This window comes from Halyomorpha halys, unplaced genomic scaffold, assembly GCF_000696795.3.
Source record: "Halyomorpha halys isolate HHAL.00 unplaced genomic scaffold, Hhal_1.1 Scaffold594.1, whole genome shotgun sequence".
Taxonomy (NCBI): Eukaryota; Metazoa; Arthropoda; class Insecta; order Hemiptera; family Pentatomidae; genus Halyomorpha; species Halyomorpha halys.
Window position 1 is genome coordinate 215,541 of NW_027114174.1, and position 21,425 is coordinate 236,965.

The window sequence follows — 21,425 nt, forward strand, 5'->3', positions numbered from 1 at the left end:
CTTTTCAGTTCATTTTGATTGATCAATCACAGGAATTCGAGGGGTCTACGTATCGCACGCGGGGCCCTAAGCCAATGGTGCTCATTACCTACAACGTACACTATGATCAGCACTACTATAAGAAATATGTAAGATGTTTAGATGGGACTTGGATTTGACGATACAGCCACCATAGTTATAAAATAGCAAAATATAGATTTTGGTGATATTTTTACATTTCTGGAATAATTTTGCATATGACAAATGTTAAAATCATGCAATGATAAATATTATTAAAGGTACTTATTTAAAAACTGTACCAACTACAATTCCATCAGTTTTTAAATAAGTGCCTTTAATAATATTTATCATTGCATGATTTTAACATTCGTCATGTGCAAAATTATTACAGAAATGTAAAAATATTACCAAAATCTATATTTTGCTATTTTATAACTATGCTGGCTGTATCGTCAAATCCAAGTCCCATCTAAACATCTTACATATTTCTTATAGTAGCGCTGATCATAGTGTACGTTGTAGGTAATGAGCACCATTGATTGGCTCAAGGCCCCGCGCGCGATACGTAGAGCCCTCTAACTCCTGTGATTGTTCAATCAAAATGAACTAAAAGGGCCTAAAAACCCTTGATATTAAACATCATACCTACGCACAAAGATCAGGGAAACGCACCGTTGAAGCGCGATATGTCATTAAAAATCTAGACGTCGAAATACCCATACAAGATGTGGGAGAAGCATTCAGGCCATTGGGTGCCAGGGACGTCCGAAGACTTCTGCGCACAGATGCAGAGGGCAAAAAGACCCCCCCCCCTCTCCTATTGTTATCACAATACCGTCAACGGTAACCATATATTCACAGTTGTTAAATACATTCCTAAAAAAGAGGGTGCCCCACCGCAGTGCTTCAGATGCCAGCGATACGGCCACACAAAGAACTACTGCGGCTATGAGCTGCGATGCGTACGTTGCGGAAAAGACCACCACATCAGCGTTTGTCTTCGGACCAGTCCACCTAAATGTCCCAACTGTTCTCAAGACCACGTGGCTTCGTTCAGACAATGTGAAACTAGAGTAACCTTGCTGAAAGAGGCTGAAAAATAAGTTAGCTGAACAGAAGAAGACTCCCTTAGGCAACAAAAGGCTTACCACAACTCAAAGGAGGGCCACCAGGATAGTGAGGAGGGATCCACCCTACTCAGACATACTGCGCCCCACTACCACACCACAAACCGACGATGGCGCAAATGAACGCCATGTTCTCCAACCTCTTCTCAAAGATCATGAGGGATATGCAAGTGTTCATGACGAATAAACTTCAAGAAATGAGAGGGCAGGAATCTCAAAAATGAACGCATATAGCATCCTCAACTTCAACTGTGCTGGCCTAGGCACAAAAATTAATGAGGTTGAAGTTTTTGCTTTGAAAATTGGCTCACAAATCCAACCGTGGTCGTACTCACCGTGGACGACCCCCTCACTTCAGAGGATATGCAGTAGCTACGGATGACGTACATGACCCTCACGGCGGAGTTCTCATAGCCGTTCACTATGGAACGACGTGGAAAATGATGCCGCCACCTATGAACATCCAGTACGTCCGGATAAGTCATCTCACGATTCAAGTGCGGATGCATCAACCCACCCACATCACGGGGATTTACCGGCGTCCTAGAGGGTCGGTGAGAGAGCTACGGCAAGTCATCGACACCTGTGGGGCCAGAACCAACCATTGGATAGTGGGAGTTTTTAACGCTAGACACACCCTGTGGCATAACTCCAATGAGAACCTAGCGGGGAGACAATAGGTCAAAACCTCCTTCACGGTAATCCATCCAGGTATTCATACTTTCTGCCATCTTGGGACCGGATCGACATCAACAATAGACCTCCTTCTGACCAGACAGCCACATCGGGTCACGGGTTGCACTGTGACGGAATTCATCACATCTGATCACCGGCCGGTTATATATGAAATCCAAGGGAGAAGCCCTGAACCGACGACGGAGAGATTTAATTACCGTGAAGCCGACTGGGTTAGGTTCAAGAGAGAGATATGCCATAGGCTGCAAGAAATATCGACTTTACATACCACCGAAGATGTTGACACATACATCAACCACTTCACACAAGCAGTCATAGAATCAGCGAAGCTAGCCATCCCTACGTTTTGCCCGAAGCCACCTCACCTACAGAAGCCTCCACCCCACATCATGGCCCTTAAAGAGAGTAGGCGGACACTAAAAAATCGCTATTACCGTTCCAAATACCCGAACATCAAGGTAGCCCCTAATGCGATCACCACTCAAATAAGAAACCTAATGTGTCAATGGAAAACGGCAAATAGGCATGATCGCTTAAGAGCCACGCACGGCGATTAACGCAAGTTCTGGAAACTAACTAAAGCGGCCACGAAAAAGTCACCAGCGGTCCGCCTACACGATCGAGATCACCTTCTCACTCATGCCAAACAAGCTATGGTACTGGCAGAACACTATCGGTATGATATAGAACAACGAACGGGAGACCCGATGTCAGTACCAACCATGCCCAAAGAAGACAATTTCATTTTTCATTCATTTCGTCAATTTCAAAACATTGAAGGCAATACTTCGACGAACGCAGGGCAATAGGGCCCCAGGCCATGATGGGGTGCAGATCGTCTTGCTCAAGCAACTGCTAAGGAAGGGGAATCTCACGGACCTGTACAATTCGTACTTGAGGTTGAGATACTTCCCCAATAAATGGAAACATGCCATCTTGTTTCCACTCCTAAAACCGAATAAGTTTGGAACGGAGGCGGATCACTACAGACCCATCAGTCTGTTGCCTCATCTCGGCAAGGTTTACGAAAAGATCATTCTTAATTACCTTCAGGAATTCTGCGATGAACACTCCGAAATTCCTTTTGAACAGACCGGCTTCCAAGCTCGCCTCAGCACAGAGCATCACCTAATAAAACTCCAGACAGGGGTAAATACCACCTTCAACCGAAATGAGGCAACGGCCATGATATCCATCGACTGCACATAGGGATTCGACTCCGTTTCTCACGGCATTCTATGTCGTAAGCTCGTGGATCTAGAGTGCCCGGAACAGCTCTACAGTGTGATCGCCTCATTTCTAAACAGCAGGACCGTCGCTGTGCGGGTTCGTGAAGAACACTCAACATCTATCCAACTGACTTGCGGAGTGCCTCAAGGAGCAGTCCTTTCGCCAGTCTTGTTTTCAATTTATACTGCTGATGTGGTTGGCAAGAACTACAAGAAGGCAACGGTCGCCGCTTACGCTGACGATATTGCCATCTACAGCAGCAGTATGAACGCCGAGACAGCTCTACATTAGGCTGAAGCGTATGCTCTGAGATTGTTCAAAAGCTGGGCTACTTGAACATCTCAGTCAATGCAGCCAAAACGGATTGTGTTGTGTTCGCGCACACAGCGCACAAGAGATCAAGACTGCCGAAGATTCTCCATGTGAATAATACGGTGAGCTCACCTTCCAACTCTATCGTATACTTGGGCGTAAAGCTAGACCGTCATCTTAAGCTTTCTGCCCATTTATATCAAAAGGTGTAAGACGAAAAACAGTAAGACGAAAGTCATATCGTCTCAACCACCTCCTCACTTCTCCGGCTCTCTCATTGAGATTGAAGCAGCAGATATACAAAAGTATTCTGAAACCAGCACAACTATGTGGGGCACCATTGTTTACCCACATATCAGATGGAACCCAGCGCCTTCTTCAAACTTTTCAGGATTCGATGTTGAGGAAAATCGTACGCACAACATCGTGGAGGAGGAAGAAGCCAGCGGAGCTGCATCAATTGTTCGAGTTGCCCACTATACCGGAGTTCACTACGCGACGACACATCAAATTTTTTGATTCACTTCAGTACTGCACGAATCCGTTATTCAACACGTTACACCTGCCCCCTCCCCCCATCCGGTGCGTTGACAACACACTACATAAGGTCACGTCATATTAGGATTAAGTTTTTATTAGATTTAAGTTTGTTAAATTCAGAAATAATGTGTGCCCCAACACATAATACACTTTTATAAATACTGACAACAAAATAATACACTCCAAAGGACTCCTTAGAATATAGATGTTCTACAGTAAAAGGAGAAAGTTCATTGTTTATAAATACGCCATTATAATTTTGTAGGGGTTTTGGGAAAAAAAAAAAAATAGTTGGTCAAGTTGTTAACGGAAAGGCTCATTTGGAAAAGTATTGCAACAGTCGATAATATAGATATATGTATTCTAAAACGAGAGGGGATTAATTTCAACTCAAACTAGAGAGTTAAGTTAAATTTGTGTAATGCGCGCACCCCACCAGATTTTTATTGTAGTTGTAGTCTTCCTTTAATATCCATTAGATCCAGAAAAAAATACTCAGAAACGTCCGTCACTTGCTTTGATTATGCCAAAACTAATACTTCGATTTTCAAACCCACATTTTCCTACCTCTCCCTCGTGTTCAACTTGGCAACTATTTAGATACTTTTCTTTGACTTCTCCGGCCTTGAATAAGTGTCACGAGTACTCTGAGTGCTCCCCCAAACACTGGCGCCATCTGTTGCCATTGCTGTCGTAACCAGTTACATTATATCATTGCTAGTCTAAAGACGATCTTCTTCGGGTTCATTAAGGTCGGTTATCACTTGTTAGTTTATATATGTTTATTTCCTATTCCTTTTATTACCTACATAAATGCAAAGCGGAATAGTTCCATTATCCTGTTCTTAGTTTATACGGTAGTCTTTTAAAGGAAATAATTTACAAAATCGTAATGGCGAAAATAATAATTGTTATAGGGCGCCACCGGACGTTAATCAGAATTATTATGATTAAAAGCCAGTGTCAATATTGACCGAATGATTGAACCTATTTGATATTGGCATTCAGGAAACCAATATTTTTTTTTTTATAATTGACATTTAATTGTATTTATTTTTTGATAACTCCAACCACTAAAAGTGAGAAATTTGGATATAAAGTAATCTTAATCAACAGAAATGAATAAGAAATTTTTAATCCGAAAATTTGTCATTTAATCTTGATGTATTTGAGAATCATTGTCTGTATAAAAATTGGAAATGTCATAAAATAAGTTAATAAATAGCATAATCAAAAGAAAACTGTTAATGACTATTTACTAATTGATATTGTTAATTATTAAGAAGTTCTAAATATAAGCTAAAATGATATATTTACTGCTGTCATACTGTCATATGTAGTATGAGTAAGTTTCTTGATAAACAATTTTCTGAAAATTAAATAATTTCTAGTTATTAAAAAATTTTCCATTTTATAATAACTGAATAAATGTCACAATAAGATTTTTGTTAAACTTTTACTAGTCTAAAAATGTTATAGATATATTCAGAAGGAAAAATATCCGCTAATATAGGTTTTTAAAATATTTAATGCTTCCTTTATTTTAAGTATTTTATTTTATATTTCATTCATTCATCTGATATTTTTTAGAATTACAACTCCCAACTTCAGAAAAAATAATAATATATTAATTTTCCTTAAAAATTAGGCCTTACTATCTTACTAGAAAAAAATAAAAAGTAAAAACCACCATTGTTTCACTATCAGTCACCTGTTTCCTGATCTTGAAAAATGCTCATAATAAAGTACAGGATACTCTTAAAACTTATGAAGAGGAGAATACTTTTGAAAGACAATGAAAATCAGTATTTATTTAAATAGCAATTAGAATAAAATCATGAACTATCCTACAGTTATTACTAAGCATGACATGAGAATTGTTGAGTTTTTAGTTTTTAAGCTGTACTTGCACCTTAAAATGTTTAACTAAAGTTTATTGAATCTTTAATAAACTACATACCACACAACCTTTAGCCATGTATTTTTAATATTATATTTTCATTATTCAAAACTCTTCAGCTTCTTGATTATTTTATAATAACCACCAACTTCATTTTTTTTCTTACTATAATCATTTTGAAATATTTTTACAACTTTTTGTTCTATGAATTGAAGAAAATGCCTCACTAATGCAAAGGGGCAGAAGTAAAGCTATTCCTCACAATACTTCCTCTTTATAAGAAATTTTTTATTAATATCCAAAAGTTGGAAATTTTATAATCAGGAATAAAAAGACTCATATTTCTATAATCACTCTTTTTAGGAAAAAACTTCTACCATATTTTCAACAAATTTAAATTTTAGTTTATTTGTGTGTAAAACCAGTTGGTTTGCGCCAATCTAACATTAAATATGAATCATACAAGCCTGTTTCATAGACATAATGAATCCATCAACTGAATAATATGTGAAATTTATGTGGAAAAATAGAAGGCTAGTGAGGGCGGCTAGTTCATTATATGCTACATTACATACTTACATAATAAAGAAAACTTACATTATGCTGTAGAAAATAATTTTAGTTCTTTCTTCCTGTAGTGTAATTATAAACTTTTTTTTTCCCATATATATCAGTGAATTCTATCCTAAAGACCACTAAAAAATATAAAACAATATTTATTTCACTTTGCTTTAGTAAGAAATATGGGAAACAAATTGCATTCAATAATAGCTGCATGAACATGATGAAATACAATGACAATACAAACAGTATTAACTTGTATTTTCTAAGGTTAATAACCATCAAAAGTTGAAAAATTATTCTCAAGTATAATTTATGAATCATCACTTAAAACTATTAATTTATTTATCCTAATCGTGATTATTATAAGTCATTTTAACTAATAATATATGTTTGATCATGATTTAAATTTTGTTTAGTTTATTATATTCTACAGTAGGGGTATTCATGATATTGTGTTAAATTAAAAATTTTTTATCAAGCTAAATGTTAATAAGTATAGCATTGTGAGCAGCGCTATTTAAAGTCATGTTAAATGGTAAATGCATAAGAGCTCCTAGCGGATGTTCTGAGCAACTTGATTAGTAACCTTTCCTTCCAAAACTTCATGTTATTGTTTACTTCTAAGTTTTGATTACAGTAATTTATTACAACATGCCTAAAATAAGTGAAAAGTAGAAGTGTAAAAGTTTGGCTACTGATTATTTTTTAAAAAGTCCAAAACACAAGGCAAAAGAAAAAAAAACACAAACAGGACAACAAATAAAACGGTGACAAGCTTAGCTGTTTCGTGACGTCATTCTCCATTTAACAGACCTAGTAACAGACTCTCAGCCATGTTACATGTTATATAGTTTAAACATGGTAAAAGAAGGAAATATTTCTCCATTTAACACACTTTAACATGTTAAACTAACGATCATGAATACCCCTAGTATATACTTACACATTACATAAATATTGATGTTTAATTTCACTAATTTAAATATCTATTTTGATCCTAGTAGAAGGAATGACAGTGTATAAACTAACATACTTAGATGCAAAAGGCCTGGGAGAATCTATAAGATTCATTCTCAGTTATTTGAAAAAAGAATTTGAAGATATTCGCCTTCCATTTGATACATTATCTCAACTTAGAAACAGTAAGTTTAAAAAAAATAAATTGATTTGAATTAATAATAGGAACTTAGCCTATTGAAACCAGTACACACCTTTAATCCTGTTCCCCATGACAAGAAATCAGAAATATACCTATATGAGCATTCCATAATGAAACAAAAAAACAATAAAATATGCAGTGAAAAATCTCAAAATATGCAATAAGAAATTTGCTTGCATTTTTTTTTCATATATGTATAAATTTATTGTATATTGAAGATATTTGACATGCATGTCTTCTGAACACTGGAAACTCACTAAGAGCTTCTTGTTTTTGAAAAACTGTTTATTCATTCTTACTATTCATGATTCCATTGTACACTATCTTTCAGTTTGAACTGTCACTTCCAAGCATTTAAAAATTCAAAATATACTGAAGACAACATACATATTTGATATTCTGTATGTGATCAGCAATTCAGATTACTCCAGTTAATCTTCTTTCCAAGTTCCATCCATAATTTTGCTGAACAGGAAATATTAATGGTCAACTTCATAGATGATTGTACCAATTTCTAATCTGTAAAAAATGTAAGTGAATGTATAATTTAGGGTCAACACAGATGCTTAAGGTGATACTAAAAAGTGACATCAAAAGAGATCAATAAATAAGAATCCTTACGTAATTTTTGGCATGAAAACTTAAAATATCCACTTGCAATATTTGTGAAGTTCACCCTGAATGTTTTGTTATACGCTGCTTTGTATCCATGTATTTCACAATAAAAAATTAGTTGAGTAAAAGGTCCTGCCTTTATTCTGTCTTCTGCTTACAGATACTGCGGAATACTAATATAATAATAAATATATAAAAATAAATACTAAGCAACCTGTTACATTTCTCTGCTGGTTGAGGACATATTTATACTACAATATCAGCACTTTTGTCTGGTCATACTATTAAAATTCATTTTCCTTGGTTAAATACATTGACATTTTTTATATAGTATAACCTCATTTACTATATTTTTAATTTTAAATGGTTTATTGTATTGTAAATCAACTTAAATTTTGCTCCTTAACACTAGTGCCAGAAGTACCTTATGGAAGAGTTCCTTATTTGGAAATTGATGGATCTATCATGTACCAGACAACTGCTATATTACGTCACTTATCAATTGAAGCTGGATTGAATGGAAAAAATAGCAAAGAAAACTTAAATATTGATATGATCGCTGGAACTGTTGGAGATTTAATTACAGGTACTATAAATAACTTAAGTATTTGGTATACCTAAGTACTAAATTTATAGGTTATAAAATAAATGTATATTTACCTCATCTTATACATCTTTATATAACATTATTATTGTTATTTCAAATTATCAAAAACATCATTAGGAAAAAAAATAGTCTGAAGAATCAGGACAAGTTGCCTCCTTTGCTCCTGCTCCATAGACAAACAGCAAATTTTTAATCTAGTTCTCTTTGATTTCTCTAAAGCTTTTGACTCAGTCATTCACAAGATTCTATTATTATTCCTCCTCTCTAAACTTCAAATGCTTTCTATATTAAATTGTGACCTAAAATGGTTTCTGTCTTTCTTGTACTTATCGTTTCTCAACAATTACCACTCCTAATAAATCTACTTCCTTGCCCCTTTGGCTAGCTTAGGATGTTTCCCATAGGTCCTCATTTTCACCAACCCTTTTCTCTATCAACATTAAATACCTTTCTGATTCTTATCGCTACTCAACATCAGTTTGCCATTTATGTGTTGATTATCTCCAATTTTACTTATCCTTCCATACTACCCAAACACTTGCAGTTATCCTTGAGGTACAAGAAGATATTGATAGTATTAATTCTTGCACTTTAAACTATGATCTAAGGCTGAATGTTGGAAAAAACCAATGTTATCTTTATTGGTTCCAGACACTCCCTTTATTCCCATCTTCCTATCCTTACATTGCGTAAAAAACAAAACAAACTTAGTACAAAAAATCTATATTTAAATTTCAACATTATTAATTATTTACTTTTTCAATATATTTAACAATACTCTTACTTATTAAATACATTTTAACATCAATAATTTTTTTTTTAAAAAAGTATACACCATTCAATTGTAAATATTTGATAAAACATCTGTATAAAAGAACAATTAAATTTATGTCTCCAATCCTTTTTTTTTTATAAATATCTAATCATTTTACCAAATAACAATTATACTTCTGTAAAATTACTAATTAAATAAATATTTATGGTATAATGTCCAAACCCATAATGGTTTCTTTCTTCACTTAAATTATATACAGTTTAGTAACTACATCATTCATATAGAGACAAAAATATCTCTAATATATGTATATGCGTAATATATTATATATAAAATATATTTATACCCATGATATCTAGTTAACTTAATGATTGCCTACTATTAAATTAACTTCTATTTTATAACAATCAATTTCTAGTGTATCTGTTTAATTCTTATTTTATTTTTTAAAGAAATCCAGAGATATATTAAAGCTAAAGAATCTAGTGAAAAGGAATACATCAAAGAATGCCTCGTTAAAGAAATTATTCCATTTTATATGGAGAAATTTGAAGCTATTATTGCTAACGAAGGTTATTTAGCAAATGGAAAGGTAAATTATTCAAAATTTCTTCAGTAAATTTTAAAACCTCAATATATACTGATAATTGAAATGAAAAATGTTTTTTTCAATGTAGATACTATTTAGTATAGATAATTTACTCAACACAGGGTGCACAATATACTTTTCATTAATTATCAATAATTAAATTATTTATCGAACTGATTATTAATTATTTTGATCTGCATAGCACCAAAAAATCAGCACTCGTTAGAAGTTGTTTATTTTTTCTGCTCTTGGTTGTCATCACCATTAATTTTAATCCTCCTTGACAAAATTTGTGATTTTACCAATGAGTTTAAAGCAAATTGTTAATTGTTATTGCTATTTTATTATTGGAAAATTACAATTGGGATGACGATTGTCTATCTGTCAAAGGATTAACCATTTATCTGGTGACAGTTTATTTTATCTTTTTTTTGGTTTATTTTGAGCATGCAGCAAGGGTCCCAGTGTCTGGCTCAGAAGATAGTCGTTTTGATTCCTGTCTGTGACAATTGTAATTCATTTCTCGGAAGTCCTGAGAAATGAATCATGATACTCCTATTCTTGTGAGTACAAATACTGCTGCAATTTGTAGGTGGTCGTCAAGTATTAGCAGAAACAATCAATAGGTCCACTTGCCTATGCCACTTAGTAATACATAAATCAAGAAAACATTATTCCATAATTTATAAATAATCCTTTTTTATTTTCTTATTTCATTTTTTTCTTTACTTACTATTTTTTATTTTTTTCAGCTTTCATGGGCTGATTTGTATGCTGTTGGCTATAGTGAGTCTATTCCAGGCTTGGTGGGCATTGATTTAACTGAAAAATATCCTTCATTTCAAGCCCTTTTGAAAAAAATACATTCTCTTCCAGGTGTCAAAGACTGGATTCAGAAAAGACCTGTAGCTAATATTTAATTTTTTCTTATCTTTGGTATCAATCTAATAATAAAAAGCTAATTTTCTTGTTGAACATATTTTATAGCAAAAATAATTCATAGATAATAAATATAATTTGGTAATTTTTATTGTTTTTCTCAGCCTAACATTTTAAGTAGACTGATATTTGGTCGTGATTTGATGTAAGCACAGCAGTACTTCCAAAAAATTTTGAGTTGAAATGGCTTTACCCATCTTACTGTCATAAGTATTTCCTTTTATCCTGCAATACCCATTCCCAGTCTTCAGACATATACATTAGTCCACCGAACTGCAGCTTTAGACAGGTCCCTCCTTACCAAATTCTCTTCCCTATGTTCCAAGTAGGCTATTCCAACAGAATCAAAACAGATATTCCATATCGAAATACTTACTGTATAAAAACTGTTTTATTAAGTCCTTAATCTTTTATACTTATAAGGCAATCCTTTCTGACTGGACCTGCCCAACTGCGACCCACAGGGAGCGACAGTTCAATATCATTTTTGAAATATTTGCTTAAAATGGGAAGAGGAGACTTTAGCATAGTTCTAAAAAGCGCATGAAATTGAAAAACAGTGTGAAAAATATACGTGAAAATAAGACTGAAGAATCTTTGGAGAAAACAAACTGAAGATGATCATGACGTTGATTAATTTTCACTGGATATCCATGCAAGATAAAGCCATTCATAGATTGTGAACCAAATACTTATTGTGCGACAAAGATCCTCTCAGATTGAAAGTTACAAATGAAAAATTGGACCTCAGAGAAATACATAGAATAAGATTATAGTTTGAAAGTTAATTACCAAGAACGAATTTACCAAGATAGCTATTGTTATTAATAAAGATGGACTTAAAGTCCTAATGTCTAAGATTGGTGCAATGAAGAAGGAAATCAAAGCTCGCTCTAAAAATGATACATTTGTTTAGAAAAAAAATGTTCACTAATAATTGATTCTGTGCCTTTTGAACAGGTTTTGATAGGCTAATTCAATAGTTGCGGAGTTTCACAAAAATGCAAGAAATGAAAATGCAGCAAGAGGACTAACCCAGAGACTTGGACTATACTGTTATGAAACATTTCACCTGTTACCAAACTGTTCAAATACAGATTTTTAGTTAATCTGACTATTGAAGAAAATTTGATGTCCAATGAGTCAGATGTGACAACTGTTGATTTTTAAATTCAAACCCTTAGCTACTTAAAAAGTTCTCATGGCACAAAAAAATGTTTTAGAATTGTTTGTCTAAGCTAAAATTTTTGGAATTTAAATTTTTCAACCGACCTCCACATATACATCTTGACAAAAAGTAGTGATAAATTAGTAATAACCTGTTAAGTAGGTGACTGTTGTAGAATATTAAAATGAGAAAATGATGGGCTCCTTCAAGAAGAATTTGAAAGGTCCTTTGTATGGAAGTAAAAAGAGCCTCATGAACTTATGTGAACTGTCTCAGACAAAACATTCCAAACTGGATGACAATTATGATAAAAGATCTTGTAATTATAAAATTATGTTTAAGTATTCATTTTAACAGAAAAGGTAACTCTATACCGGTGTTTCAATCACAATACATTAATTCTTTGTAACTGCTCAATCTATTCTATGCCGCTGCTTCCCAGTTCCTTATTCCTAGCAGTATTCTGGCACTTCACGCCAAGCGGTCTTCTCTTCTCAGTTTTGGCCAGTTTCCATCTCCATGGACGTTAACTTCTAGGATTCATTTTGAAAGTATCATTCATATTCAACCGGGCTCAAATTTTTAAGAATATTTAGATTTCCTTGACAGATCTATTAGAAATATCTATATATTTGAAAACTATTTTTATGCTTTGTTAAGCGAGAGTATTTAGAATTTGATAAAAATTGTTATTAAACTATTGTTACACTAACCCCCAGCTCCCCTCCAAACTTAGGATCCGTTTTCAAAAAGTAGAAAGGAAAATAGGTTTACGCACGTGTAAGCGAAAGTAGTTGACAGAATTAGAAAAATGTATACCTGAAACCAACTAGACGCTAACCAACATAATCACTAAAAATTTCATTATGATCGATTATGCCCAAAAATAAATTTGACCAATCGAGAAATTTCGATTTTGGGGGAAATTCCAGTTGGTCTCATATCGACATCTCCGGATTCCATCCACCACTACCGCTTAGTCACAATTAGTTTCCTGAGCACATCTTCATTTCGAAAATGATTTGTCTGATTTGGCCCAAGTTAGTTAAGTTTGGAATCAAATGTGAAAATGGTCCAGAAATAATTTTAATAAATTCAATCCACTATTTTTGTTTCAACATGCGAAAAAAATAGTTTTCTTAACTAGAATGTTTCAAACACGGCTCTCCCGTAGATTTTATTCTAAATCGTCAAATTGTTAGAAACCTTACGCCCTCAGCTGTGCGGTGGCAACAGTCATCATTATAACTACTTGAGCAGTAGTATTCTGTATATATTGTAAATATTGGTAGATTTAGCCCAAGCATTTAAGTTCATTAACGTATACTAATGGTGTGCCCTCTTTTTGTATATGTATGTGATATTGTATGGTATTGACCATATAATATCATGTACATATACTCAAGATATAAAACTCAAACGCTCAACCACTACATCCTTGTTTTAAAATGAAACCAATTTTCAGATAAAAACACAAACCCAAGTTATGTTAAATACAAAAACATATTTCGAATGGGGCTTTGGAAAAAAAGATTCTAGCTTGAAATTTAGGTAATAATGTACGGTTGGTCTATGGAAATTTCGATAGAATTCTTGGAGCCTGATTAGATTAGTGATAAACGGTCCTGTTTTGTTTTCTTCCCCACTACTGAAGATAGAGGAGGAAGCTTTATATTCATACAGGAATTAAAAAAAAAAAGAAATAATAATAAATCTTTAGAATCAAAAATATTCACTGACATTTTGTTTTAGACATTTAGGAACATATTTGGTTACGCATCTGTCGGTAGGGATAATCGATCGAACTTTAAACACAATTTTGATGATATTTTTGAAGATTGTACAGATTGGCACCTAGTTGGTTCCATATTAATTTTATCAGATTCTGTCCACTGCGTGTTAACATATTTTCCACGACACATCTATATTTCAGAAATGTCTCATCCAGTTTGTTGTTAATTGAGAGGAAAATTAAGGATTAATTTTGATAAAGTTTAGTATAACTTTTTGGAAAGTTCATCCAATAGTTTTGCTTACTAATGCGCAAAGGTTTTTTTACTTTATACACGTTTATTGCGAAAACGCTTCGTCCAATTTATCTCGAAGCTCGAGTTGATGATTTGTTTAGATATGGTCTGGGATAACTTATATCAAATTTCATCAACTACTTTAGCTTACTTATGTGGAAAATTATATTAGCCCATGTACTTGGTAGAAGTTTTTAAATTTTAATTGTTTGAAAAAAACATGTTGATTTTTTCAGACTTGAAGTTATCACACCTTAACCGGCGAAAGGTTTTTATCTCTTCATGGGTATTACAAATGTAAAAAAAAAAATGATGAAATATTGAAAAACTCAAATAGATAAACTGAGTACGCCAAAAAGTAGAATACATGGAATAATTTCTTCAGTTGTCTATAATCCAATCAATACTATTTTTTACAAGCAAAATTTAGAAACAATTGTTTTCTTAAGTAACATTTATTTACAGGTCTGGTAAATAATGAAGTAGATATTGATAAAAGATGGTGTATTAATCAATCAAAGCATGTAATCTTGGAGTGAAGTGCTGGAAGTAGTTTGGTGTAACATAATAGGAAAGACGAGATCAGCAAAATCTGAATAACTGGGTAAAATTACTTTGCTTGTACAGAACTTACTTACATATAGGTCATAAGGATCTTCAGACTCCATCTTGTAGTCGATCTTGAGAAAGTGTTTCCAAACAGCTGGATCCTTTTTGTACATATGCAACCTAAGGCAAGTTGCAGTCAAATGAACGAAATCTTTTGCTGAAACAAATCTGAATAGTACTCTTTTAAGTTCATCCGGTATACCCAAGAGGCTAGGGTTACACTCGTTGGCTGCATTTAGGGCCAAATCTTTTTCCTTTTGAAAGAATCTCCGAACAATCCTGGCAAGCAAAGGCAAGTTGTTGAAGCGTTCAGGTAGTGACAACTGAAATGGTAATAACCATTGTGATGGCACCATAGGATCAGCTGTAGTAGACCTAAGAACCTCGTTTTTTTTTAAAGTGAGAAGATTCACCAAAAGAACGTTTCCAAGAACAGGGACAACTATAAGAACGAACCGCTCATTTTTTAAATTGGCTAAGAAAAGATCGACTGTGTACAGTCTTCTTGTTAAATCCCTCCATTTAGGTTGGTAATTGAGTTCTCTGAAAGCCTCAATGTCAAAATTTGTAGATTCGGAACGATTAAGACGGAAACCACATTCTAAAGCAACAGTGAGCAACACACACAAGATATAATCATTTTCCAAGTTAAAAACTTCCAAAATATTTTTGTTGACTTTTAAAAAGTTTTCTCTTTCTTTGAACACATTTTCTAGAAGACGCTTGAAATGATCAGGGATGGATATTTTAGTACTTTCTTCTAAGCGAAGAAGAATTTCCATCTTAATTTAATTAAAACAAATTAACTAAGAATTTACTTTATACCATAGCGGACTTGTCATATACCGTATTAAAACATCAAATCTAATATTTACTTATTTCCATCCCATAAAACTAAAACCATGTGAGACAGCTCATATGTGAATTTATTGGTTATATTAAATACTCAATTTTAAACATTTTATGTCCGCTCTGACAACCAGTGTTGATTGTCAAAAACTGTCAGGAGCATGCCCAGTACACTTTCGTGTTCTGATGATTCCGATACCAACTATTTTTTATAACCCCTTATCTGGTAATTTCTGGACGTATGGGAGAGTTTATTTGTGGCGACTAGGCCATCTAGAGTGAGTGGACCAAGTTTTCATTTGATTTGGCCAGCAAGAAAAAAAGTCTAAAAAAAAAAGCCCTCCTCTCCTCCCCGGTCGGATTTTAACTAGCGCTGCTGCAGTTTCAAGGTTGTTTAGGTGACGCCTTAACTCTCAAATAGCCTCAGTACCAATAATTTTCTAGGTGACGGTCAAAACATTCCTTCTGTTTGAATAAGGACTTGAAATAAGAGACAGACACAAACTTTTTTCATCTACCCGATCTAAAGGAGTGGGGTTACCATTTCAGGTGTGATTTGTAGAGTGCAGAGCCAGTGAACAGAACCCAAGGGCCTGTGGGGAATTTCCTCGGACCTTCACACATCTGAAATTAAACCTCGACCTATATAAGTCATGCAACAAAAATATATTGTAATAATATTATACAATTATATTATGGAATATGAAAATGTTAATATTTTTGTGAAAATAAAACCTTCTATAGAAATAAAAATAAAACCTCCTTTAACCAGCTTGGTTGGGTAAATAGTATTAAATTATCTCAAAAACCATATTCATAATTATAAGCAAATGTTATAAAAACTATTGCAACTAAGAAGATAAACTTTATAATCTATTAAATAGTACATTAAACTAACTTTAATGGTAGTGCTAATTGACATCTGTACGTCTAATGATTCCTGAGATATAGTTCTCCCAAAATGAATTCACTAGGTGTTGATTTTCTGCTAAGAGATGTTGCTTTTTAAAAAATTGTATCTCGGGGACTATGAAACTATAGAAAGATGAACAAATTGAAAAGGACTATGGAAAGAGCTCTATTGGTGCTCATATTTTAGAACATTTACTCTACTTTTGATGACGTTCTATCAAGATTTGTAGTGTTGTAGGTAGTTTTAAAGATATAGACTTCCAAACGAAAAAAAAAAATTTTTTAATGTTGCAAAATAGCCGCCATTTTTTATTTCCTCTAACTATATATAGTTTTGATTAAACTAATTAATAATTGAGGTAAAATAACTGATTTATTTTCCACCGGGCTCTTTTTAGTATCTCGTTCAGATGTAGGCCAACAAGTCCATCAGTTAGGTCCTGCATGCATATTGCAGCGATTTTAATTCCTGAGGGTTTTTTGACGCGGCGTCTTCGTTGCCTCGCCACCACTGCTTCTAAAAAGTTCCTAAAACGGCTACCTTTGGCCCCGACTATATGAATCAGATACGGAAATCCGACAGTTATTATATACTAGTTTATTTGTTGTTTTTTTGTAGAATAACAACAAGTTTGTTTATTGTATTAAATGAGTTTAAGAGTAAAAACCAAATAAAATATTACAAAAACCGAAATTCACTTCTAATAAAGTAGACTAAAAAAAAAAAACTTGTTTAGGAAAAACCAAGACAGATCTGCCTTTAGAGTCTCTTGAAACACTTTTTTTTTAAATTTATTTATTGATATTTACAACTGTACATAAAATACATCAAGTAAATTTGAAATAATATCATAATGGTATGGTACAAGCATGTAGAGAAATTTGAAGTTAAGACCGTTTGTCTAGTAAGTGCTGTAATAGTCGAAATCGACGTGGTTTCCTGTCTTTTCAGTCTTTTGTGAGGATTCCGGTGTAGAGGATGGGACCGAGAATACTATCTTGAGGAATGCGGAGAATAGAGGGATGAATAGGAGCCATTATGGTTCACTGGGAGTAATCTGTCAGTGAGAAAGGAACGGATGATGAGAAAGTATGTGTAAGCATGATGAGGATTTTGCCCATGAACAGTAATAGAGAGATAGGGCGGTAGGAGAATGTAAATTTTGGCGGCTTTTGGGGTTTGGGTATTATTTTAACTATAGATAATTTCTATGGGTCAGGAAAATATGTGAAACGGAGTACGGCGTTATATATGTAGGTGAGGAATAGGATGGCTTTTTGAGGAAGAAGTTTTAGGATGTGGGATGTTATTAGGTCGTATCCAGGAGCTTTGCGGGTAGGTAATCTCTGAATGATGCTGGATATTTCCGAAGGATGAAATGCTTTAGGTAGGAGGGCCATTTGGAGCGGAATATTTAGTTTTGCTTCAATACATTCAAGGTGAATTGGGTTAAGGATATCAAGATGTGGAATAAAGGTTTTAGAGAGGTGTTTTCTGAATGTTTGTGATTTTTCTGCGTCAGTTCTGATCCATGGTTGGGATTCGGTAAGAAGTTGATGGTTAAAATCATTGAAATTCTGCAGTTTTTTAGTGGTTCTCTATAATGATTTGTCAGTTGTTGTAAGATTTTCTTTAAAGGTAAGTAAATTTTGAATTTTGAGATTTCTCCTTTTAGTTTGTTAGTCAATTTTTTGTAATACGTTTTGTCAGTTGGATATCTGATTCTTGCTCTGCGTTTTTCCCTTGGTAGGAAGATACGAATATGCTGTGGCAGGTTATTTTGTTTATTGTGAGAAATTCTGCTAGTCGAAGAGTTGTCATTGATGCTTGTCCTTATTGATGCTGTGAGTTTTCCAATAGCCCCGTCAATGTCTAGTTCTGTCTTTATTCGAATGTTTAAATCTAGTTTATTTTCTAAATCATATTTAAATTTGTCCTAGTCAACTCTTCCTGTAATCAATAAAGTAGCGGAGGGCTTAGGCACGAAGCTTGAATGTAAAAAAAGCAGAATTGGGCTATGATCTGATGAGTGACAAATATGTCTAGAATGAGAAGGGCGCTTTTTGAGGGATGTAGGCAAGTAAGTAGGATTTGTGGGTAAGAGAATAGAATAGGTATTGGAGGTGGAATCACAGGATAAGATATTGCCACGAGAGTTGGATGTTCGGCATTCCCATCGCTGTTGTTAGGCGTTATAATTTCCTATAGCAATAAAGAGCGGTCCGAGGGTTCGGAATAAGGAATCAAGAAGATTATAAGAAAGGTTATTACCAGGACAGTATACAGCTGAAGAGGTAACATCGAAAGGACGAGTTGATATGATAACTGAGTCAACCTGTAAAGCATCAGTTGGATTGGAAGGAATAAGGGAATGAGATGAGCATTTGTGGCTAAGAATGCAAGAACTATAAGTGACGTGGTAACGTACGTAAAAATGTGTCTTTTGTGTGAAATGAGTTTCAGTCAGTAGGGCTATGTCAATGTGTTCGTCATGTAGCAATAAGTCAAGTTGGTCACGGTGATTTTGCAGGCGATTAGTATTCCATAACAGGACAGCTAGGTGCTTTGTGCTCATCTTGGGAAATTAAGGGGGATTTCAGTCAGAGGATTGATAAGGGGTTTTATGGTCTCTTGAAGATCCCTTAGGAAGGTGAAAGGATTGGATTTTGATAATGAAGGTATGGATGAGGGGCTTGCAAAGGACAGTTTGTTACTAGGAGTGCTTGGTGGGATTTGGTTCAAACAGTTAAATATTAATTTTCATATAAATGAAAAATCAGAAATTGTTTGGCTTGCTTATTAGAGTATTTTTTTCTTTTAATGTCCACGTTTTTAAAATAAATTCATAACTCCTCACAATCTAAACCCCATTCCAATCTAATTACAACTGTCATCATACTGAAATTATGTTTTTTGAAACCACATGAATATCTTTTAGATTTTACACCCTTTCATAGGAGAAAATTCAGTTTCAAATAAAGAAACTTATCTTAAAAGTTTTATTTTATCTCCAGTTCTGATATGTTCACTAAGGTACAGTTTGTACCATTGCCTGCAGTTTTAGAGGGTCTCAAACATGTATGTTTTATGCAGATTAGTGGCATCCTTCTGAAGCTATTGCAATCAGAAAAAAAAAGGCACCAGCAAGACAAGATGATAATTTTTAGTTAAAAAGATTTATTTTTCGATTACTATCAAAATTTGCATTGTAGGGTTTTTTGAAAAATGTTATCAACTTTATTTCTTTATAAAAAAAATATTTTATCACACTTTTCTAAATTGTTTCTTATTTCGGCATATGGATGTTATAATATACCATTGGATGTGTTTTTAGATGTCGAATAACAAAAAATATTATCAATTGTATTAATGAGTATAACACTCAATCACAAAAACAAAAAACAAGCTTCCTATATATATATATTTAGAAAATGCTATTCAGATTCATTTTCAGTGTCCTCAAACATCCCTAAATACTAACTTTCCACAAAAAAACAAACATACATTTTACTTGGCTGGTTCAAACAAAATATATTTGACAGAAACCAATGATATTGGTACTGTTAGAAAAAAAAATTAGACTGACTGATATTGTGAAATTGGATTTTAACACATTAAAATTGAATTTGGAAATCAAGATTTTTCTAGCTTCATATGCAAGGATGTGGTTAATATAAATTTTGATTAATGGACCATTCTCCATTTTTGGTGCTATTTCTATAGCTTAGTTATAGAGCTTTATAAGCATCATCGACCAATATAATGTGAAGATGTTATTTTTCTGTAATTATCCTTCTTGAGATCATTGTTGTTATTAGGTTTTAATATTTTAACTTGAATGCTGGTATTTCAATTGATAATATTGCTGTAAATTAACATACCAACATTCAATATATCACATTTATATTAGGACAGCATCTCTTGGAAAATATTTTTTTCTCTCTCTGAGAAGAAGGGGATTCTACTTGTGTCTCCTAGATTTTGATAAAATTTTATCAGGTGAATCTAGATCTTAAAATATTGGACAGAAGCCTGAGCTTATCTGCCCAGTAGTTTTGGAAAAAAAAAAATGGAAAGTTTGTATACATAAAACACTTTTTGTTTTATATCCGTGATTCTAATAAAGGAAGAAAAATCTAGTGCATCACACAATCTTCACTTATTACCCAATTTTAAGATGACATTAATTTTTATATTTGCATATAAGCAATTTATTATTTATGATCACATTACTTCCCCAGATTACATATGTGTAGGTGAATAGTAAAATTTTATTACTGTCACAAAAATCGTGGAAACACAAAAACATTTGTCTCGTTTAGATAATTAAATATTTTCATATATTATGTTTAACCATTGTTTCCTACTGCTAAGAACAGTTACTTATTTAAAATAAAAGAAATTAAAGACAGCTTGGAGAAAGAATTTTTAAGGAAAAAATACCATCACACTATTGAAGGATGCATTCTTCTAATAATTTAAATCTAAAAAAACCATTCTATGGAGTTTAAATACTAAATAATGTATTATTTTATTTTAAGGGAGCATGTTTCCATTTTTAAAGGAAATATTTGAAGATTTAAAAAGAAACCTAAGAAATATTTTTACATGAATTCATTATAATTTAATTATACCACGTTATGATTGAGGTAACTATAAAATAATTGTTCAACAATCATTTATTTTTTCCAAGAGATGGATATTAATGACATCAATTAAAATAATTATTTTGTTTTAACTACACATAAATAGGTTAACCTAAAATGTCTTGAGATCTCATGTGTACAACTGAATTAATTAAAAATA

At 33.3% G+C, this 21,425-nt stretch overlaps 2 protein-coding genes across 7 annotated transcripts in view; one reads left to right on the top strand and one right to left on the bottom strand.

Annotated features, from left to right (window-relative positions):
• The window catches only part of LOC106684591 (uncharacterized), a 29,554-nt gene extending 13,800 nt beyond the window's left edge, over positions 1–15,754 (bottom strand). For 2 of the 5 annotated variants that reach the window (XM_067051427.1, XM_067051428.1), the window contains exons 1-3: positions 14,887–15,754; positions 7,581–8,047; positions 6,403–6,500 (exon numbers count right to left, since the gene is read on the bottom strand). In XM_067051427.1, coding sequence (XP_066907528.1) covers positions 8,021–8,047; positions 14,887–15,639 — 780 coding nt within the window. In that variant the 5' untranslated portion in view covers positions 15,640–15,754 and the 3' untranslated portion in view covers positions 6,403–6,500; positions 7,581–8,020. Of the gene's footprint in view, positions 1–6,402; positions 6,501–7,580; positions 8,048–14,882 lie in introns of all 5 variants that reach the window. The other 3 variants (XM_067051429.1, XM_067051430.1, XM_067051431.1) reach the window with 2 other exon arrangements.
• On the top strand, positions 4,530–11,139 carry LOC106684592 (glutathione S-transferase). Of its 2 annotated transcripts, none has more exons than XM_014426760.3 (5): positions 4,530–4,657; positions 7,371–7,511; positions 8,556–8,729; positions 9,978–10,117; positions 10,867–11,139. In XM_014426760.3, the coding sequence occupies exons 2-5, from the start codon at positions 7,379–7,381 to the stop codon at positions 11,032–11,034; spliced, it is 615 nt and encodes a 204-aa protein (XP_014282246.1). In that variant the 5' UTR covers positions 4,530–4,657; positions 7,371–7,378; the 3' UTR covers positions 11,035–11,139. The 2 variants fall into 2 exon arrangements, with proteins under 2 accessions (XP_014282246.1, XP_024215716.1); XM_024359948.2 differs by having other exon boundaries at positions 4,549–4,657; positions 7,374–7,511.
• Positions 15,755–21,425: the final 5,671 nt, after the last annotated feature.